General features: G+C 47.3%; 8 protein-coding genes across 8 annotated transcripts; 5 read left to right on the top strand and 3 right to left on the bottom strand.

Moving 5' to 3' along the window:
• Positions 1-1,525: 1,525 nt before the first annotated feature.
• V1508DRAFT_361016 (uncharacterized protein) lies at positions 1,526-3,122 on the top strand (the record flags this gene model as incomplete). Its single annotated transcript, XM_066937163.1, has 2 exons — positions 1,526-2,152; positions 2,208-3,122. 2 exons carry the CDS (start codon positions 1,526-1,528, stop codon positions 3,120-3,122), a joined length of 1,542 nt encoding a protein of 513 aa, XP_066792890.1.
• Positions 3,123-3,514: 392 nt separating this feature from the next.
• Positions 3,515-4,591, top strand: V1508DRAFT_376935 (U3 small nucleolar RNA-associated protein 6-domain-containing protein). The gene is made up of 2 exons (XM_066937608.1): positions 3,515-3,658; positions 3,721-4,591. Exons 1-2 carry the CDS (start codon positions 3,626-3,628, stop codon positions 4,417-4,419), a joined length of 732 nt encoding a protein of 243 aa, XP_066792889.1. The 5' UTR covers positions 3,515-3,625; the 3' UTR covers positions 4,420-4,591.
• Positions 4,419-6,920, bottom strand: V1508DRAFT_426371 (Tubulin/FtsZ, GTPase domain-containing protein). Its single transcript, XM_066941556.1, has 10 exons — positions 6,715-6,920; positions 6,618-6,626; positions 6,484-6,515; positions 6,346-6,372; positions 6,204-6,279; positions 5,974-6,111; positions 5,850-5,921; positions 5,640-5,796; positions 4,983-5,588; positions 4,419-4,927 (listed from the first exon to the last, which is right to left on the bottom strand). Exons 1-10 carry the CDS (start codon positions 6,737-6,739, stop codon positions 4,717-4,719), a joined length of 1,353 nt encoding a protein of 450 aa, XP_066792888.1. The 5' UTR covers positions 6,740-6,920; the 3' UTR covers positions 4,419-4,716.
• Positions 6,921-7,454: 534 nt separating this feature from the next.
• Positions 7,455-8,856, bottom strand: V1508DRAFT_298030 (XPA protein C-terminus-domain-containing protein). The gene is made up of 5 exons (XM_066936589.1): positions 8,718-8,856; positions 8,464-8,659; positions 8,281-8,403; positions 8,034-8,213; positions 7,455-7,978 (listed from the first exon to the last, which is right to left on the bottom strand). The coding sequence occupies exons 1-5, from the start codon at positions 8,751-8,753 to the stop codon at positions 7,608-7,610; spliced, it is 906 nt and encodes a 301-aa protein (XP_066792887.1). The 5' UTR covers positions 8,754-8,856; the 3' UTR covers positions 7,455-7,607.
• Positions 8,857-9,325: 469 nt separating this feature from the next.
• Positions 9,326-11,179, top strand: V1508DRAFT_426356 (uncharacterized protein). Its single transcript, XM_066941555.1, has one exon. It carries the CDS (start codon positions 9,750-9,752, stop codon positions 10,890-10,892), a length of 1,143 nt encoding a protein of 380 aa, XP_066792886.1. The 5' UTR covers positions 9,326-9,749; the 3' UTR covers positions 10,893-11,179.
• A 62-nt stretch (positions 11,180-11,241) lies between these two features.
• V1508DRAFT_426355 (Deoxyhypusine synthase) lies at positions 11,242-12,853 on the top strand. The gene has a single exon (XM_066941554.1). It carries the CDS (start codon positions 11,394-11,396, stop codon positions 12,510-12,512), a length of 1,119 nt encoding a protein of 372 aa, XP_066792885.1. The 5' UTR covers positions 11,242-11,393; the 3' UTR covers positions 12,513-12,853.
• A 188-nt stretch (positions 12,854-13,041) lies between these two features.
• Positions 13,042-15,406, top strand: V1508DRAFT_426352 (uncharacterized protein). The gene is made up of 3 exons (XM_066941553.1): positions 13,042-13,406; positions 13,473-14,861; positions 14,911-15,406. Exons 1-3 carry the CDS (start codon positions 13,185-13,187, stop codon positions 15,247-15,249), a joined length of 1,950 nt encoding a protein of 649 aa, XP_066792884.1. The 5' UTR covers positions 13,042-13,184; the 3' UTR covers positions 15,250-15,406.
• V1508DRAFT_426351 (uncharacterized protein) lies at positions 15,234-16,341 on the bottom strand. The gene has a single exon (XM_066941552.1). It carries the CDS (start codon positions 16,029-16,031, stop codon positions 15,555-15,557), a length of 477 nt encoding a protein of 158 aa, XP_066792883.1. The 5' UTR covers positions 16,032-16,341; the 3' UTR covers positions 15,234-15,554.
• Positions 16,342-17,284: the final 943 nt, after the last annotated feature.

Genomic DNA, 17,284 nt, shown 5'->3' with positions numbered 1-17,284 from the left:
CGAGAGAGTCTGACCTGATAGTACCGCTGCGGTTGAGCTTCCGAGGAACTGCAGGTCCTTTTCTCTTATTGCTTAGCTGCCCACTGGAAGACGTAACGAGCTGCTGAGCAGATGGAGGCGGGCCACTCCTGGACGCTATGGGCGAGGGCGGGGACTTAGACGGGAGGGAGTAGTATGCTTCTGGGACGGGACTCGGCGGCGACGGTAGGCTCGAAGATAAGTGAGAGGTGCGCTTCGTGGGCATAATAGCCACGGTGGCTGCGCTGCATAAACAGTATGAGTGGAATTAAGTGCGATAAATACTGAACCTGAGTATGTGGATATTTTCGCGATGGCGGAAGGTAATCTCTTCGCCTGGGAGGTGGCTGGCCAGTTGGCTGCTGCTGTTGGCCAAAATCGCGATGGCGAGTTCGGGAGTTATTGTACAATGTGTGGGTACAATTGAGTTTCATTCGTCAAAAACTATTCAGTCTAGTACGACTTTTAGTGCAATCCTGGACCGCTTTTAGCAGAATCGTCGCTCAAAATGAAAACTCTAATTGACATCTGCTATTCTCTCGTCATAGTGCCCAAGTTTCAGTGCAATCATGACGTGCCTAGTGGAAGCCGTTAGTGCACTAAGCATGCCCATCTATGCACTAAATGTCGCATAACATTGCAGACAGAGCATATCAGCACACACTTATATGTCTCGTGCTATCGCTCTACAGATACTCCTGCCATACCCGAACTGACATCAGGGCTCAAGCACGAAAGAAACCCGAATCTGATAACTATGCGCACCTCTATCCGGGTCCTATTTATTCCTGGTCTCGACAAAACTGTGGCGCGGTTCGCTACGTTGTTGCGTCGTTTAACTTTAGTCCACTACATGGTCGCTGGAGAATAATGCTTAGCAGAAAGTTCTATGAAATTTAAGGCTACCGGTGAGATTTTCAAAATATATAGCCCCGTACCTACTCGAAAGCACAAAAGCTGATTTCAAGTGCCTAACAGCTTGTTGCAATAATTTGACATTTACCGAGCCATATCCCCACCGACGGAGGATTTACCCCTAGCCAGCTATCACGTGTTGGTGTAGATGACCTTGAGAAATCGACAAGGCGCGAATTCTGATCGAATTGTACATTAAACATGCACGTGGTGCATTACAGGTCAGTGTGCGACAGAAACGGCATACAAGCGTGATTGCCTCGGCTCTGCCGCTGTGATCAGATTGAGGGTTACGTACACATGCAAGCCATGCTATTTTGGAACGAGATGCGCGGATTGCTTCGGCGGATAATTACGGCAACGTCGGCCGTGCGCGCAGTCCCAGGGCAGATATTCTCTGTGCTGTAAGGCGTGTTTGTTGTCGTCAACGTTTGCGTTGGACGTGTTGCTGTTTTGGGCTCGCAAGGCTCAGTCTGCCGCGTTCGTCCCTCGTCGTCGCCGCTGGTACAATTTTTCACCTGCATCCTCACTCCTTCTCTTCGGGTGTCCGCCTGCTCCTTCTCTGCTCAGCGTTCAGAGCTTATTGCTCACGATGCCGCCTCCAATGTCGTCCGAGAGTCCACCGTCGTCCTCCAAAGCGTCGCCACATGTTGACCAATCTTCATCGTCACCGCGGACCACGCTACTACCCGCCTTCACTCCCGTGTCTTCTACTGCTGCTTCGCCAGACTCACCGAATTCAGCAAAGCCAGTAGAGGTAGCGTCGTCTTCGTCGCATGACTCGTTTGCGTCGAACGACACCCGTCATCTGTCCCAGTCACCCATTTGCACACCCGTGTCTTCGCCGCCGGCGGTTGCAGGTGACGATGCTGCCAAAAGCCAGCCAAGGTCTCCACAAAAATCGAATATAGTCGTGGCTGTCGAGTCGAATATTGCTATCAAAGAGGGACAGGATGACGCGGTCGGTTCGCCACACGCGCATCCTCCTGTCCAGTCAGAGCCGGTTCTGTCTCCAAATGCTCTCCGGACAACGTCTGTCGCGGCATCTAATGACGGTGACGAAGACGACGTATTTCGCGCCAACACTGAGACTTCACCTATGAGATCTTCAAAACGAACGGCTTCCGGAGCTATTAAAACCCCTGTGTCGTCGCAGCCTCCTAGTCCACATAAAGGACTAAGCTCATCCCCGCTAATCGACAAAGATCGGATCCAAGCGGTACTAACACAATTATCTGATCGATCGTGATTCACTACTAACAGAATATGGATAGATCTCATCGAATCTTCGTACTCGGCTGTCCTACGCCATGATGAAAGTTCAGCACGGCTGGACTGGCCAGTCGCTTGATGAACTCGAGCAAAATGTGAAGCAATCTCCGCAACTATCACCACATAAATCACCGAAACCGGATTATCCTCATACACTCACCATTCCGCCGTCGTTTGGGAGTTCGTCACAGCTGTTTGAATACACGAGGCCTGAAAACCAGACGATGACGGCCACTCAGGTCGTCATTGACGAGGACGAAAATGGGCATCTATCTACGACAACTTCTATGGCTGCTGCTGACTCAAAGACTCCATCGTCGCCCATACACAGGCGAGGAGAGTTGGATTCCAAGACTTACGAATCTTTTTGGATGAGCCATGCTCCTGGAGCACGCCATGCAGCTCCCCAGCCGCCCTCGTCCCCAACAGCTTCAAGGAGCAGATCGCGGAGTGGTGGATACACTCATCTGCAATTCCAGCCTCCACTGTCTGCTAATCCAAACTTCAAAACTCCAGTGCCTATTTCGCCTCCTCGTCAGAGATTCTCGCCGCCGAAGTCAAAGAGGGGAGCACCGATCACACCTAACGGCCTCCCTGCACTAGGTACTTTCAGCAACAAGCTCCCGCCGTCACTTAGTTCACGGCAAAGTACAAGTCCGTCACCATCAGCCCGACGGAAGAGCAAGCCTCAGCTACATAAATCACAAGGCGGAGTCTCAGCCACAGTTGCTGACGTCGCAGCAGTCGCCGCAGCTGCTGCTGAATTCGAGAAAGAAGAGGCCGAGAAGAAACGCGCGGCCGCTGCAGGGGAAACTACTGATGACCGGCAAAAGAGCGAGGTTGATGCGATCGAGAGTTTAATGTTCCTCTCAAGTCCCACGACTCGGTCATGGTCGGAAGCCGAGCGCGGGGGGTAATCTCTTTCCACTATTCGGGAATTAAGTTGGCATCGCCGTATAACACTTGTATTGCTATGGAGTACTCGGTTACGAACTTGTTTGTTACGTGTATAATATTTTCATGCACTACCTTTATAATTACTTTGCGTCCTATTTTGTTTGGTGTTGCGATGCTTTTTGGGTTTGTAAATTGCGCGAGTCTTGTGCGGCCTGTTGGAAAGTTTTGTTGATGTGCAGGGTCATATTTTTGCGCTTTGCTGGATTCTCGGATATTAAACTTTTTTCTGGACTATTATAATGTTTCTAATGCAAGATGGTTTGTTGCCAACCACATATCACATGTAGTTTTGCTCCTGCAATGCCGATGAGCCTATTTGATGAGGATCAGAATGGTTGCTGAACCGCAACCTAACCCTAACCCGCACATGAAACGATTTCTCCCAACTTCAGTGAATTGAAAAGTATTTGTTTCCAGCGTTTAACATCCGCACAAATATTTTCTAATCTCTATTAATTGCAAGATGGCAGAGAGCGTCAGATACTACCTAGAACAAGTAACGTCTTCCTGTCTTTTATCTTGTTTTGTGCGTATGTCTCAAACTAACATAAATCCCAGACACTTCCCGAGCTCGAAGACTTGCAAAAGAAGAACCTCTTCACAAAGCACGAAATCGCATCAATAACACGTCGTCGGACGGATTTCGAGCACCGAATACACGGCCGCGGTGCCAATCTTCTCGATTTTTTGAAGTACGCGGAATTCGAAATGAATTTGGATTTACTCCGCAAGAAGCGCATTCAGCGACTCGGTGGGAATGGGGAGAAGGGTGCGAGTGTGTCAACTTGGTCTGGCCAACAACGCATTTTTTTCATTTTTGAGAGGGCAACGAGGAAGTTCAAGGGCGATATAAGTCTTTGGATGCAGTATATCTCGTACGCGAGACAGCAGAAGGCACGACATTTGTTGAATAAGATATTGAAGAACGTGTTGCGGTTGCATCCTACTAAGCCTGAACTATGGGTGTTGGCAGCTGAATGTGAGTTGAGAGAGAACGCGAATCGGAAGGCGGCGCGGAATTTGATATTACGGGGTTTGAAATTTAACGCGGACTCAAAAGAATTGACCGATGCGTATGAAAAGTTGGAGGAGGATGTTAGACGGGCTGTTGATGAATTAGAGACCAAAAAGAAGCAAGAGACTGACAACGACGAGTCTGACGACGAGTTCGACGCAATCGATCACGAGAGTGGTGCCGAGCCAAGCGATGACGGCGAATGCGAAGAAGTGGAGTACGAGGAACAGAATGTCAACTAGGCTTGCATTTATGACATGTCATCATGTGCTTGCATTATCGGAGTTAAAGGTAATATGTACTATAAATGCTTCCATTGAATGATTAGCCGAAAACATTTTATAACGCATCATTTATAACCTATTACAGGAAATTTAAAGCAAATTATATAGAACCATAATTGATACAAAAAATAACACAAATTCATGGGTTTATAAAATTAGACAAATAAAAACAGTAACTATCATAGTTGAAAATATTACACGTCCATCCTACATCACATTCACTGTTTCGTTCCCAAACAAACTCCATAAAGATGTCTAATATTCGCCCTCGTCCTCCTCACCATCGAAGGTCGAGTCGGCACCAACCTCTTCGTAGTCCTTTTCGAGAGCCGCGAGATCCTCCCGAGCCTCAGAGAACTCACCCTCCTCCATACCCTCACCAACGTACCAGTGCACGAAAGCGCGCTTGGAGTACATGAGATCGAACTTGTGGTCAAGTCGCGACCAGGCCTCAGCAATGGCAGTGCTATGAAAACGGTTAGCAACATGATAATGATAATAATTGAATGATATTAACATACGTGTTAGAAAGAAGGCACACTGCCCGGGAAACCTTGGCAAGGTCGCCGCCAGGAACGAGTTGAGGCGGCTGGTAGCAGATACCCAGCTTGAAACCAGTGGGGCACCATTCCACGAACTGGATGGTCTTCTTCGCCTTGATGGCAGCAACAGCAGCCTGAACATCCTTGGTAACAACATCGCCTCTGTAGAGAAGGCAGGTAGCCATATACTTTCCGTTACGGGGATCGCACTTAACCATCTGGTTGTTAGGCTCAAAGCAAGCGTTGGTCATTTCCGCAATGGAGTTGGATTCGTGGAAAGCCTTGGCAGCCGAGATAAAGGGAGCATAGGTGACAAGAGGGAAGTGGATTCTTGGGTACGGAACCAAGTTGGTCTGGAACTCGTTCAAATCGACATTAAGGGAGCCATCGAATCGGAGCGAGGCAGTGATTGATGAAATAACCTGAGCGATGAGTCGATTAAGGTTCTCGTAACTTGGACGAGCAATGTCGAGATTGCGTCGGCAAATGTCGTAGATAGCCTCGTTGTCGACCATGAATGTACAGTCGGAATGCTCCAACGTGGTGTGGGTTGTCAAAACCGAGTTGTATGGTTCGACGACAGAACTACAAAGTTGTAAGCCTCAATATCATAAGCGGATTTTTTCCTATACTTACGTAGAGACCTGAGGAGCGGGATAGACGGCGAACTCAAGTTTAGACTTCTTCCCATACTCCTGAGAAAGGCGTTCTAAGAGAAGAGCACCGAAACCAGATCCAGTTCCACCGCCAAAGGAGTGAGTGAATAGGAAGCCCTGAAGACCATCGCACGAGTCTGAAATCGAGTTACTGATATATTCATCCCATATCACCAGAATCAATACTCACCAGCAGCGCGACGAACACGCTCCACGACTTGGTCGATAAGCTCCTTGCCAATAGTGTAGTGGCCGCGCGCATCTATGACAACCGTTAGTTTCATCTTTCTTCTCCTGGTGCCGACATCGCTTACAGTTGTTGGCAGCATCTTCCTTGCCGCTGATGAGCTGTTCAGGGTGGAAAAGGTTTCTGTAGGTGCCGGTGCGGACCTCGTCAATCACATTAGGTTCGAGATCGACGTAGATGGTTCGGGGAACATATTTTCCATTGCCTAAAAGACTTTAGTCCGATTCTTCAGATCGCCGATAGACACGCGACAATCCGCTATTATCAACAACTTATCCCATGAAATATTCAACTTACTAGTCTCAGAAAAAAAAGTACTGAAACCCTCATCTCGCGGTCCGGAATGTTTCTCGGCAGTGAGGTATCCATCGGGCTATATTGCACGCGTAAGATTTCATTTATGCAGGACGCGAAATTTGTCTGGATCATTATAACTAACCTGAATTCCGTGCTCAAGGCAGTACAGCTGTACAGTTATTAGTTAGATTTTCAATAAGTCGATCAAAAATTTTATTGCCTCGCGTTGTGTAGAGGCCATGGACGCGAAATCTCTTCAGACAATCAGAAAATCTCGTACCTCCCATGAAGAATTACCGATCTGGCAACCAGCTGTAAAAAAATTCGATCAGCACTTGCATCGCCAGGTACATCCTAATCCATCTCAAATAGTTTGAAGATCGTGGCGAAAAGAAAAGAAGCGGGTGTGTGTACCTTGACCAACTGCAGAATGAAAACACGACAACACGTTAGCAATCAATGAACAAGACGTGACCATTACCAACCTCATCAATCACACGGTTAAACATACCGTTAATACTAATTACTTCTCTCATCTTGATTTCCTTCAATGACAATAATCAAACAATGGATTGGAAAATGAAGGATAAAAGCGCTGCAGTTGGGTCACAAAAAATAGGTGGTAATGTCACAACCGAAGGGCAAGGCGGTGGGTTGCAACGAAGCGAGGGGCTGTTGTGTTGTTGCTCATATCCCAACCGCGTTTCTGTGCCAACGTAACCAAAACAAACACCACTTTGGGTCATATGGAGTCTCAATCGACGCCTCGCATCCTAATATATAGGCGTGCCAGCCCACTATTCTATGCAAGCGTGTAGACTATACATTGGCCGTCACTGCAGATGGCTCTTAGGTGAATGCAACGGTTATTATATAATACAAATGTGGCACTCGAGTGGATATGACCACAGCCTTTTACCTATGCGAGACCTGTCCCAACATCCATCAAACACCTCTATAACGCCGGCTTCATTATATTCTATGTTCTATGTTGTGACCAATATGTGGGACTCAGACTGTATGCGCGCCTCCCGGAGCTTGAAATGCGTAATTCTTAATATGGATGCTCAACAATATTTACTGACTTCAATCACTTAGAGTACGCAAATTACTATACATATTATACATTATATATTGTATTTCCGAGGACGCAACGAGTGCTTAGGCGGTATTTTCATATACCGTGCCCTTACAGGACGAACCCTACCACCTCGAGCGATGCTGCTAGAGACGCGGCAGTCCATTCCGACATATCTTGAGCAGGACTAAGACGTCAAGCAGCCTTTTCCTGGCGCATATCTAGGATAAATCGGGGACACCAACCTATGCAGGTCCGGTATCTCCTCCTCCTTATCGGAGACAGTAATAAAACGGGAAATCCGTGTGTTCATAGAATCGCGGTAATTAAAAAATAATCTCCTCAGTCTCCATGCCACACTCAGTGCACTTCCTGATAGCTATGCCCTTATCTGCCAACCGCGCCTCAGGACCCCAGTTATGTCGATGCTCCACCCTATCCAATCTCTTATTCCAAGTTTCAGTTCTGGTCCGTTTCCTCATCTGCTTCAGCTTGTCGGCAAATTTCCTGTCCTTCTTCTCTTTCCGCAGCGAAACTCGCCGCTCAAATTCGTTATCTAAACCCTCTTCGCCACCCCATTTTTTGAATGCAAATTCTTCGACCTGGTACCGCAAATAAAGCATCATATTATTGTAAGTCGTCTTGTGAGGATTCGGTCGCTCAAGATGCGGCATTAGTTCCTTGTCACGTAATTCAGCTGTTAATGATCAGTAAATGCTATGGTACTGTCCGAATTCACAAAAGGCGCTCACGATCTGTTAACAGGTAATCCTCACGACATTCAGTTTTCGTTAGTAGTGAATATTTTTCTGGAAACTTCGCTTTGCATGCTCGGCATACAGTACATCTAAACACTTTGAAGAATTCGAAATCTATATCAAAACTTTTGCATTCGAAGCACTTGGGATTGTCTTCAGGGTTAATTGCGCGCTCTTGTGGAAGTTAGTTTACGTACTTTAGAGATCAGGATTCATCACATATAGAACAAATAAAACATACGTGGCTCAATCACAATCCTTTGTTGTTTCTGCTTCCACTCTTCCAGTGTCATTCCATTTGGAAGCCCGCTCGTATCGTCGTCAGGCATAAAACCACCTTTTGAATCCTTGATCTTGGAAAAGTCTTACAGTTTCCGTTAGTAATGACGGAGCATAAACGTTGTGAGTGCGCGCAAGGACTCACCATATTCAATATAGTTAGTAAACTTCTTTGCAGGCTTGATAGAATCATATGGCCTCTTTTTCGATGCATCGCGTACGTTTTGCTCCAGACCAGACGATCCGGCTTTTACGGCTTCCGCATCCTTATTTGCCGCTTCCTTTGCTTTTGCTTCTGCACGCGCAGCAAGTCTCTCACGTGCTTTGGCTCTGTTCTCTTCCTAAGTGCAGGTTCAGCTGGTCTATCTCCGGGAAAGTAGATTGAATGGTAATACTCACGATACGAGCCAATTGCTCCTCTTGCAATGTAGGCATTGTGACGCCACTTCGGATGCTTAGCACCCAGAATATCTTCTGAGTGTACCCCGGCAATATATAGCAGACTCCTAGAATATCACGGGATCGTGGCAGATGTAAGGGGACAGAGAACGTCTACGCGATTGTGGATGTATAAATCGAGCTGCTCCTGATGACGTTCGATGACTATCTTACAATCGCCCGCGCAACAAACTCAGAGCTCCGATGCCGTTTGAATATTATCACGTGCAAACTCTTGTGGTTGTTCTTCTCGAGTCCATCACACTACGGCGCATACAATACATTATTAGTACGTACAAGAGGGCTAGAGGGCTAGCCTCGTCTGAAAAATCACACATTATTGATCTCACGCATATGCGAGCATACTGTTCTTTCGCAATTGGGCTGCTAAAATCTTCCGGATAGTTATTTTAATTCCAGGGTTAGGTAACCTGGAAAATTGTTGTCGCCCTGAAAGCGGCGCAACTGGGCCTGAGCGCGACATACGCGGTGGAACTGCATAGAACCTTTTTAGTTATGCCCTTCGCCATCCTTGCTTCAGTGTTGCGCTTAACGCCACGCAATCGACCTCATCTCGAGCTTCTCGCCTTCTGCATCGTCCGAGTACCTTCCATCATTCTCGAAGCATTCTCCGTCTGTCATCTCATTGCGACGTTGACGGTGGAGTCTTTCGCCTTCCATTTCCTTCGATTTCGCTTTTAAGCGAATTGAATATCCACTAGCTCTATCTTTGCGTGCTCAGATCACGCAATTTACAACACGGCCGGCTCTGAAGCTCTCAATGCGGCGCTGTTGAAAGCTCCGGCTTCCACAGCGGCTGGAGCGCTGAAGCAGCGCCCGGCGTTGACTTCAGGCGCCACGGTGCCTGGGTCAATTACCGCTCCGGTCACAAGCACCACCTCGACCGCGACGAGAAAGTTGCCGTCTAAAGCTCGCAAGGCTATCACCTCGGCTCCGAAGACAAAGCCTGCATTCGTCCTAAAGCTCTGGAATATGGTCAACGATCCTAAGAACTCCGCTCACATCAATTGGATGCCCGATGGGCTCAGTTTCCAGGTTGTCGGCCGCGAGCAGTTTGAAAAGACGGTTTTGCCAAAGTACTTCAAGCACTCTAACTTTTCGTCCTTTGTTCGTCAGCTCAATATGTACGGATGGCACAAGGTTCAGGACGTCACTGCTGGTGCAATGCAGTCCGGTGAAGAGACCTGGCAGTTCAAATCACCCAATTTCATCCGTGGTCGCGAGGATCTTCTCGACAACATTGTCCGTAACAGAGGATCGAAAGGATCAGATGACGACGAGGACTTTGATCTTCACCAGATCCTCGAAGAAGTCGAACTGATCCGTCAATCTCAGCAGATTATCGCCGAGCAGCTTAAGCACCTTAAGCAGGATAACGAATTGTTATGGAGCGAATCGTATCAGACACGCGAAAGACATAAGAATTTTTCTGATACGCTCGAGAAGATATTGCGATTCCTTGCATCTGTCTACGGTAACCCTTCGAAAATTCTTGGCTCCGCTGATGGCATTACTGGAGTTGAGAGTCCTCATCCGAGCAAGCGGGCAAGGCTTATGCTCCGCGATGCAGATGATCGTTCGCCTATTCTCGAGCTGCCCGACCAGTCTACATCTAATAATGAGATCCAATCTGCAACTTCGGCTGACATCTCTCCCCTCCCCACTCTTTCTATGCCAATTGTCAGCAGCAATACTCCGGGTTCACTTTCTAGCTCTGGAACAACCATTAACCCTGTACAGGCCAATCCAGCTATGTTTGATCAGTCCGACTTCCTTGATACTCTGCCGATTGACCCTGGTGCCTCGCCAAATGTGACCACTCCAAGGTCATTCTTCCCTGATCTTCTTGCATCGACACCATCAGCGACATCTCCGACCAGTATCTCGTCTCCGAATATCTTGGATACTAATTCACGGCAACTCATAAACAGTTTCGCCACCACCGAACCCGAACAGTCGATGAATAGACTTGCAGATAACTCACGATCTATAGACAAACTGAGCCAAGAATTAGACTTGCAAGGGCAGTCCCTTGATCAGGTCGAGGAATGGATTCAGAAGAATCTGTCATCGTACAGCCAGGGCCAGTTGGATTTTAATGAATTTTTGCACTAATTGGGTTCTTCATATCATCCTGGCTGGTGAATACATTGGCGTTGTATCGGATAGTTAAACTTAAACTCAAATGTAATATGAAAATTTGTCGGTCATAAACGTATTCTTGCCATGTCATGATTCGACAATGCAGGATTTTATAAATGTTAAGGTGTATTTCGCAAGTTAAATGACATATAACAAAACGTTAATGGCATTCTCGGATATCGTAAATGTCGGTGTTGTTTAATAACGGGTCTCCTCTTCCATGGATTTACTTAAATTGTTGTAGATTACGATATGTCATGATTTATGTATTATTCATTTTTCTCTCTAGAAGTTACGGGCGACTTTCAGCCTGCACGTCTCGGCGGCGTTCGCATGGAATGGAGAAACTCCCAACAGACCCTGTTCAAACTTTTTTTTTTTTGGCTCACTTAACAGCATTTCGCATTTTTAAATCTGCCAGTATTAAACAGGAACACTCGTGCCATTTACAATTCGAAATACAGGAAGTCAGCAATGAGCAAAGAGGCAAGTATATTACCACCGCTCGCCTCAACAGCGGTGCTGAAACCATCTGATCCTGTTCCGCAAGACGCGACACAGGTTTCCGGTATCGACTTCAACCTCTCCGAGAACAAGAACGTGCGCGTGTCCACTCTCGTGAAAAGCATGAGGACAATGGGATTTCAAGCGACGTCAGTCGGGATTGCATGTGATATTATCAACGAAATGCGAAAATGGCGGGGCAAGACGAAGCAGGAACAGGAAGAAGCAGAAGAGGAAGGATTACCCGCTGAGGATGGCACTGGGAATGAAAGGTGTACAATATTTTTGGGGTATACGTCCAATTTGATTTCCTCTGGGCTGAGAAGTACGTTGCGGTATTTGACGCAGAATAAGCACGTTTCCGCGATTGTTACTACTGCGGGCGGTGTCGAAGAGGACTTGATCAAGTGTCTCGCACCCACATATCTGGGCGACTTCACTTTGCCCGGTTCAGAGCTGCGCGAGCAGGGAATGAATCGGATCGGCAATTTGCTTGTTCCTAACGATAACTACTGTCTATTCGAAGAGTGGATCATTCCGATTTTCGACAAAATGCTGGAAGAGCAGGAGGCGGACCCCGAACTAGTCTGGTCACCATCAAAAGTCATCGCGCGGCTAGGAAAAGAAATCAATAACGAAGAGTCAGTACTGTATTGGGCGTACAAGAATGATATCCCAGTGTTTTGCCCTGCATTGACAGATGGCAGTATCGGCGATATGCTATTCTTCCACACATTCCGCACGTCTCCACAACAATTGAAAATCGATATCGTGTCGGATATCAGACTGATCAATAGTATGTCCATGGCGGCACCTAAAGCTGGTATGATTGTTCTTGGCGGTGGTCTGGTCAAGCACCACATCGCCAATGCGTGTTTGATGCGGAATGGTGCGGATTTCGCAGTGTTTGTCAACACTGGCCAGGAATTTGACGGTAGTGATGCTGGGGCGCGACCGGATGAGGCTGTGTCATGGGGCAAGATCAAGGCTGTGGCCAAGAGCGTCAAGGTCTACGCAGATGCTACGATTGTGTTCCCACTAATTGTTGCTGGCACGTTTGCAGTGGAAGATGACGATCAGGAGAAGTAGATATATTACGGCGTAAATATTGTGGATCATAGCTTGTACCACATTATGTGATATTATTCTGGGTTGGGTCATAGAGAGTGCATTGGCGTCTAAAATTGTTAGCTTGTATCAGGAATAGAAAGTTTAATAGGTATTTTTTCATACGAGAAATATCACTTAGAAGATTATTTTTGTCTGTCGATAGCTCCACAGGTGGCCTCATTTCATTCTAAAGAAGCGCATCAAACTCACATTATATCCTAATTTGGCGCTATTATCGTAATAGCTGTCCAGCAATCAAAATATCCGGGTATGTGAACCTGCGAGTTTGCTTCTAGCAATATTTCTCCCTGAAGATGAGTTCACAGTGCTGGTACCGCAGCATAGCTTAGTAGCGACGCTAGAAAAGGCACATGTAATTCACGATATAACTGATTAAAAGTGTAGGCTCACTATTGCTGTTTTCGGCCATCTTGGGGGACCACTCGGGAATAGGGTTCTTACCCAGCAAAAAAATCTCTCTCAAGGCAACCTAAAACTTTGCTGCTAATAAAGATTAAGACGAAATTATCAGAAAGTCCCATGTTTCAGTTTGGCACATCGCAGCTGAGTACGTCTAGGTCACGATAATCAATTCCTTGTTGTACTCAGTAGCAGATCAATTTCTTCACCCACAATCAACTCGTTCGCGCAATGTTTGAAGAAACCAATGTCGCAGAGCTAAAATCATGGCTGATTCACCGGCTCGAAAACATATCCGACGCGGACTCGGAGATATTGTCAGACTATGTCCTCGCTCTGCTTCGACACGATCAGCCGGCACAGGAAGTCAAGAGGATGTGTCTTGAGCAGTTGGAGGATTTTTTGCATGAGCATACGCCAGTGTTTGTGGACGACGTGTTTGCTGCTTTAACTGTGAGATTGATATTACGATGAACATATGATGGCAGTCAAATTGGAATTGTTCTAACTGCGTGGTAGAGTAAAGCGTACATGCCGACTTCGAGGATACCCACTCCAGCACCGGCTCAAGTCCCTCAAATCCAGCAAGATCAAGGTGTCCAACAATCGCAACCAAATGAACAACCTTTGCCATTTTCTACCGCATATCTAGGCAAGCCACGACAGCAGGGCTTCGATCCCACGCAAGAGGGAGGCGTCAGCTCAGCGCCAGGCTTTAGCAGTATCACTCCCCAGGCGGGTGCATTTCAGCAGATCTCTCGTGCGCCCGGGCAGTTTGGACAACAGCAAGCACGTGGCTATCAATCATGGCAACAAAATGCTGCGAGGGCGCAAGGCGTCGTGCAGAAGAAGAAGGGGCGATGCCGAAGTTACGACGAGAAGGGGTATTGTATGAAAGGTGACATGTGTCCCTACGAGCACGGGCAAGAACGGATTATTGTGTCTGGTACACAACCGCTCGCCGAGCGTGGCATGAATCAGAGGACTCAGCGAGGCGGACGACGTCGGCCTGAGAACATGCAGTTTGTTAACGGACCGAGCACAGACCCTGATAATATAGCCTTGGTTGTCGAGAAGATCCCAGAGGAGAACTTCAGTTTGGAGCAAATTAGATCAGTGTTTGAGGCGTTCGCACCTGTCCAAGACGTTTCACTGGACGTGGAGCATCATTCTGCTGTTGTTTCGTATTTCACGCACGATGATGCTGTTAAGGCGTGGAAGTCTCCAGTACCGGTGTTTCAGAACCGGTTCGTGAAGGTGTTTTGGAAGAGAACGGATGTAGAGGCGGCTACTCGGACGCAAGGGAATGTTCACTTACTATCAAAGAAGCGTTCTGCTTCGCCGGCGAATGAGATTGATGTCGCTGAGATTACACAGCGCCAGGCAGAAAGGCAGCGAGAATACGAAGAGCGAATGGCTAAGAAACGTGAACACGAAGAAAGGATGGCAGAGATTAAACGACAAAGTGAGGAGTTGCGTAAGAAACAGGAGCAAGAGAGGGAATTACTATTGGCAAAAATTCGACAGAAGGAAGAGAGCGAGCGTGCAAGTCGGGGACAGTCCATTGCGAGCTCAGAGAGTGGCATGGAAGTTGACTCTGTGTCTGTGCCTAATTCGACTACTCAGGCATTGAAGTCGAAGTTGGAGCAGTTGAAAGCCGAGGCCGCAAAGTTGGGAGTCAGTGTACCTGAGCCAGAATCTCCTGCGTCACAGTATTATTCGCCTAGAGGCGGACGGTCATTTAGAAGTCGCGGGCGGGGTTCGTATCGTGGCTCGTATTCGCCGAGGGGTAAGGGCGGCTTGCCTGTTATGAACACTGCTCGATCGAATCTGGATCTTCGGACGAAAAAAGTTGCTGTGCTTGGACTTAGAGATTCTGCCATGGAAGGTTTTGCTGGATATCTACTGGTAGGACCATCCGATATCATGTTTTGTTGTGAGATACTAACTGCGGCAGGGTGTTGGAGAGTATGAAAATATAGAGCCACATCCAACAGAAGAAGACGCGAAGGTCGTAACATTCAAAGATCGCGCGACAGCCGAGAAATTTTACTTTGCTGGCCCTGAAATCGCTGAAGTCGGAAATGTGAAGTACAGCTGGTACAATCCACCCGCGCCCGCACCTACCACAGTCGCGTCCTCCAAGAACGTGGACACGGAGATGGACGAGGAGGAAGAGGAGGAAGAGGAGTTTAGACGGAATAATCAAGCCGCGTGGAACGGCAATGGCGATGAGGCGCGGGTGGGACATGAGATTATTGACATGGCAGATGACGATGATGGAGATGTATACTAACACATGTGCACAATGCTATAGCACCTATAAATGGAGGTCTTCGATTGGCCTACTTCTGTGAGAGACAAATAACAGTGTACTATGTATAGTACATTGCGAGATCTCCTACTGAAGGATAGCCATCGAGGAAGTAAATTGATAACACACATTTCTTTCATAAGAACACCGCAAACGCATATGACAAAACCGACGTATTAATAAAAGCAAGAACACCGGTCCAACCCAAAGCAGTAAATAAATAAGTAAACAAAGGAATGAAAAATGTAATTCTTAAGCAATGCAACAAAGCGGATCCTCACATGCGGCTACCAAACTCCTTGGATGCCGCCACCCTCGTTTTTCCAAACGCCGTATAAACCTTTACCTAGACCTATCCACTTCCGCCATACGAAGAATATAAAAGAAAACGAGTGAAATAAAGCGGAGAAGGAGAGCGCGAAAGCGATGACAAGGGCGTAGAGGGTGTACAGGAGCACGCCGCAGAAGCGGAAGAGATATGCATCGGAAGGCGAGGATGAGGAAGACGCGAACTCTTCTTGAAATACGAGCACGAATTTATCGATTAGTGTCATGTGAGGCGGTGAGGGTTGCGGAGATGACATTGCAACTGGGGTAGACTGGAGAGAAGTCTGTTGGAGGACAAAGTGCAAGACGAGGCCGACGACACGGGACAGGAGAAAAGTGAATAAGAAGGAGATGGCGCCGCAGAGGAGATGCAGATGCAGAGGTGTAGCGAAGTAGGCGTGCCGGTTGTGGTTGTTGTGGACGTGAATATGATCCATGGCAGACGATCGGAGTTAGATGCTCGGATACATAGCAATCAGCGTGTGCGGGGAAGCCGACTGATGGCTTCCTTGTGGTTGCGAATATATTGCAGTAAAGCAAACAACAGACTATACTACGTAGAAATGAGTATTTACTACTCGAAGAAGAGTAGTGGATAAGAACCGCTCGAATGAGATGCGCTGGTCTTGTGGAACTCCACGAAACGATTTCGATGCAGTTTGGATCACATATTGATGTCACGTTTGATACGTTGGAGTTGTGAGACAGAGATGTGATCCTCTGGAGTCGCACAAAATTAGTTGGGTGCGAACAAAGCTGTCTACTTTTAGCAATAATCACAGGCGATTTTCTATTGGCAGACTAAACGCTGATTGGCTGGTTCTTAGCAAGGCTCAATGAGCCCTAACCCAACGGCAAAGTTGACACGCAAACTATGGCAATTTATTTTGCCGGTGGCCGGGGCAAACCGTATTCGGCACTGCGGCGATTCCATTGTACTGTATGTATCTCTGTCAACATTGAGTGATTCTTGATAGTAAATGCTGTTACAAATTGAGAAGACGTGCTATATATTATACATGAGTAATATTATAATTATAAAGTATATTGATGTCAACGCGGAGGAACATTGAAATTCGATATACCAGGGGCCCTGATGCAGGGAAGGAAGAGATGGTGAAATAGAGTTTGAAGGTCCACCTGCGCGCTTGTTTTTGGACCGCCCGCTGTTTTTCTGAAGATTTGCACAGCCAAACTCAAATTTGCCAAACGTGAGCCGCCATTGTCGAAATCTCCAAAACCAGTCCGGACCAAAGTCAGATCCCAGTCATCCCACCTTCATTAACCTTCGTCTACTTTTTCCATCATATCATCCGACACTAATTTGCTAATATTTTATACTTAAGCTTCTGCTACTGTCTGTTCGACCGTCCTAAGCGTGTTTGTCCGTGTCGGCTGTCATCTATTAATGTAAGCAGTTATTTATTTATTGGTACTTGCTATTATTCATCCTCATGAATAAATAGGAACCCGTCCGCAAAATGCCCCCATCGCCACCCTCGCCTACGGGTCCATATCATCCGCTCCAACGGCCATCATCAAACGTATCCCAGCACCACTCCCAACACCATCTCCCACCGCTAGCGATCTCCTCCTCTTTGTCATCATCCGGCCCCATCCCCAGCGGCCCTCGCTCCGCCTTATACTCCAAACAACCAGGAATTTACAGAGCCGATCGCGAGCGTGACTA

Source organism: Lipomyces doorenjongii, assembly GCF_038497915.1.
Source record: "Lipomyces doorenjongii strain NRRL Y-27504 unplaced genomic scaffold V1508scaffold_96, whole genome shotgun sequence".
NCBI classification, from domain to species: Eukaryota; Fungi; Ascomycota; class Lipomycetes; order Lipomycetales; family Lipomycetaceae; genus Lipomyces; species Lipomyces doorenjongii.
This window is presented reverse-complemented; position numbering and strand designations above follow the sequence as displayed.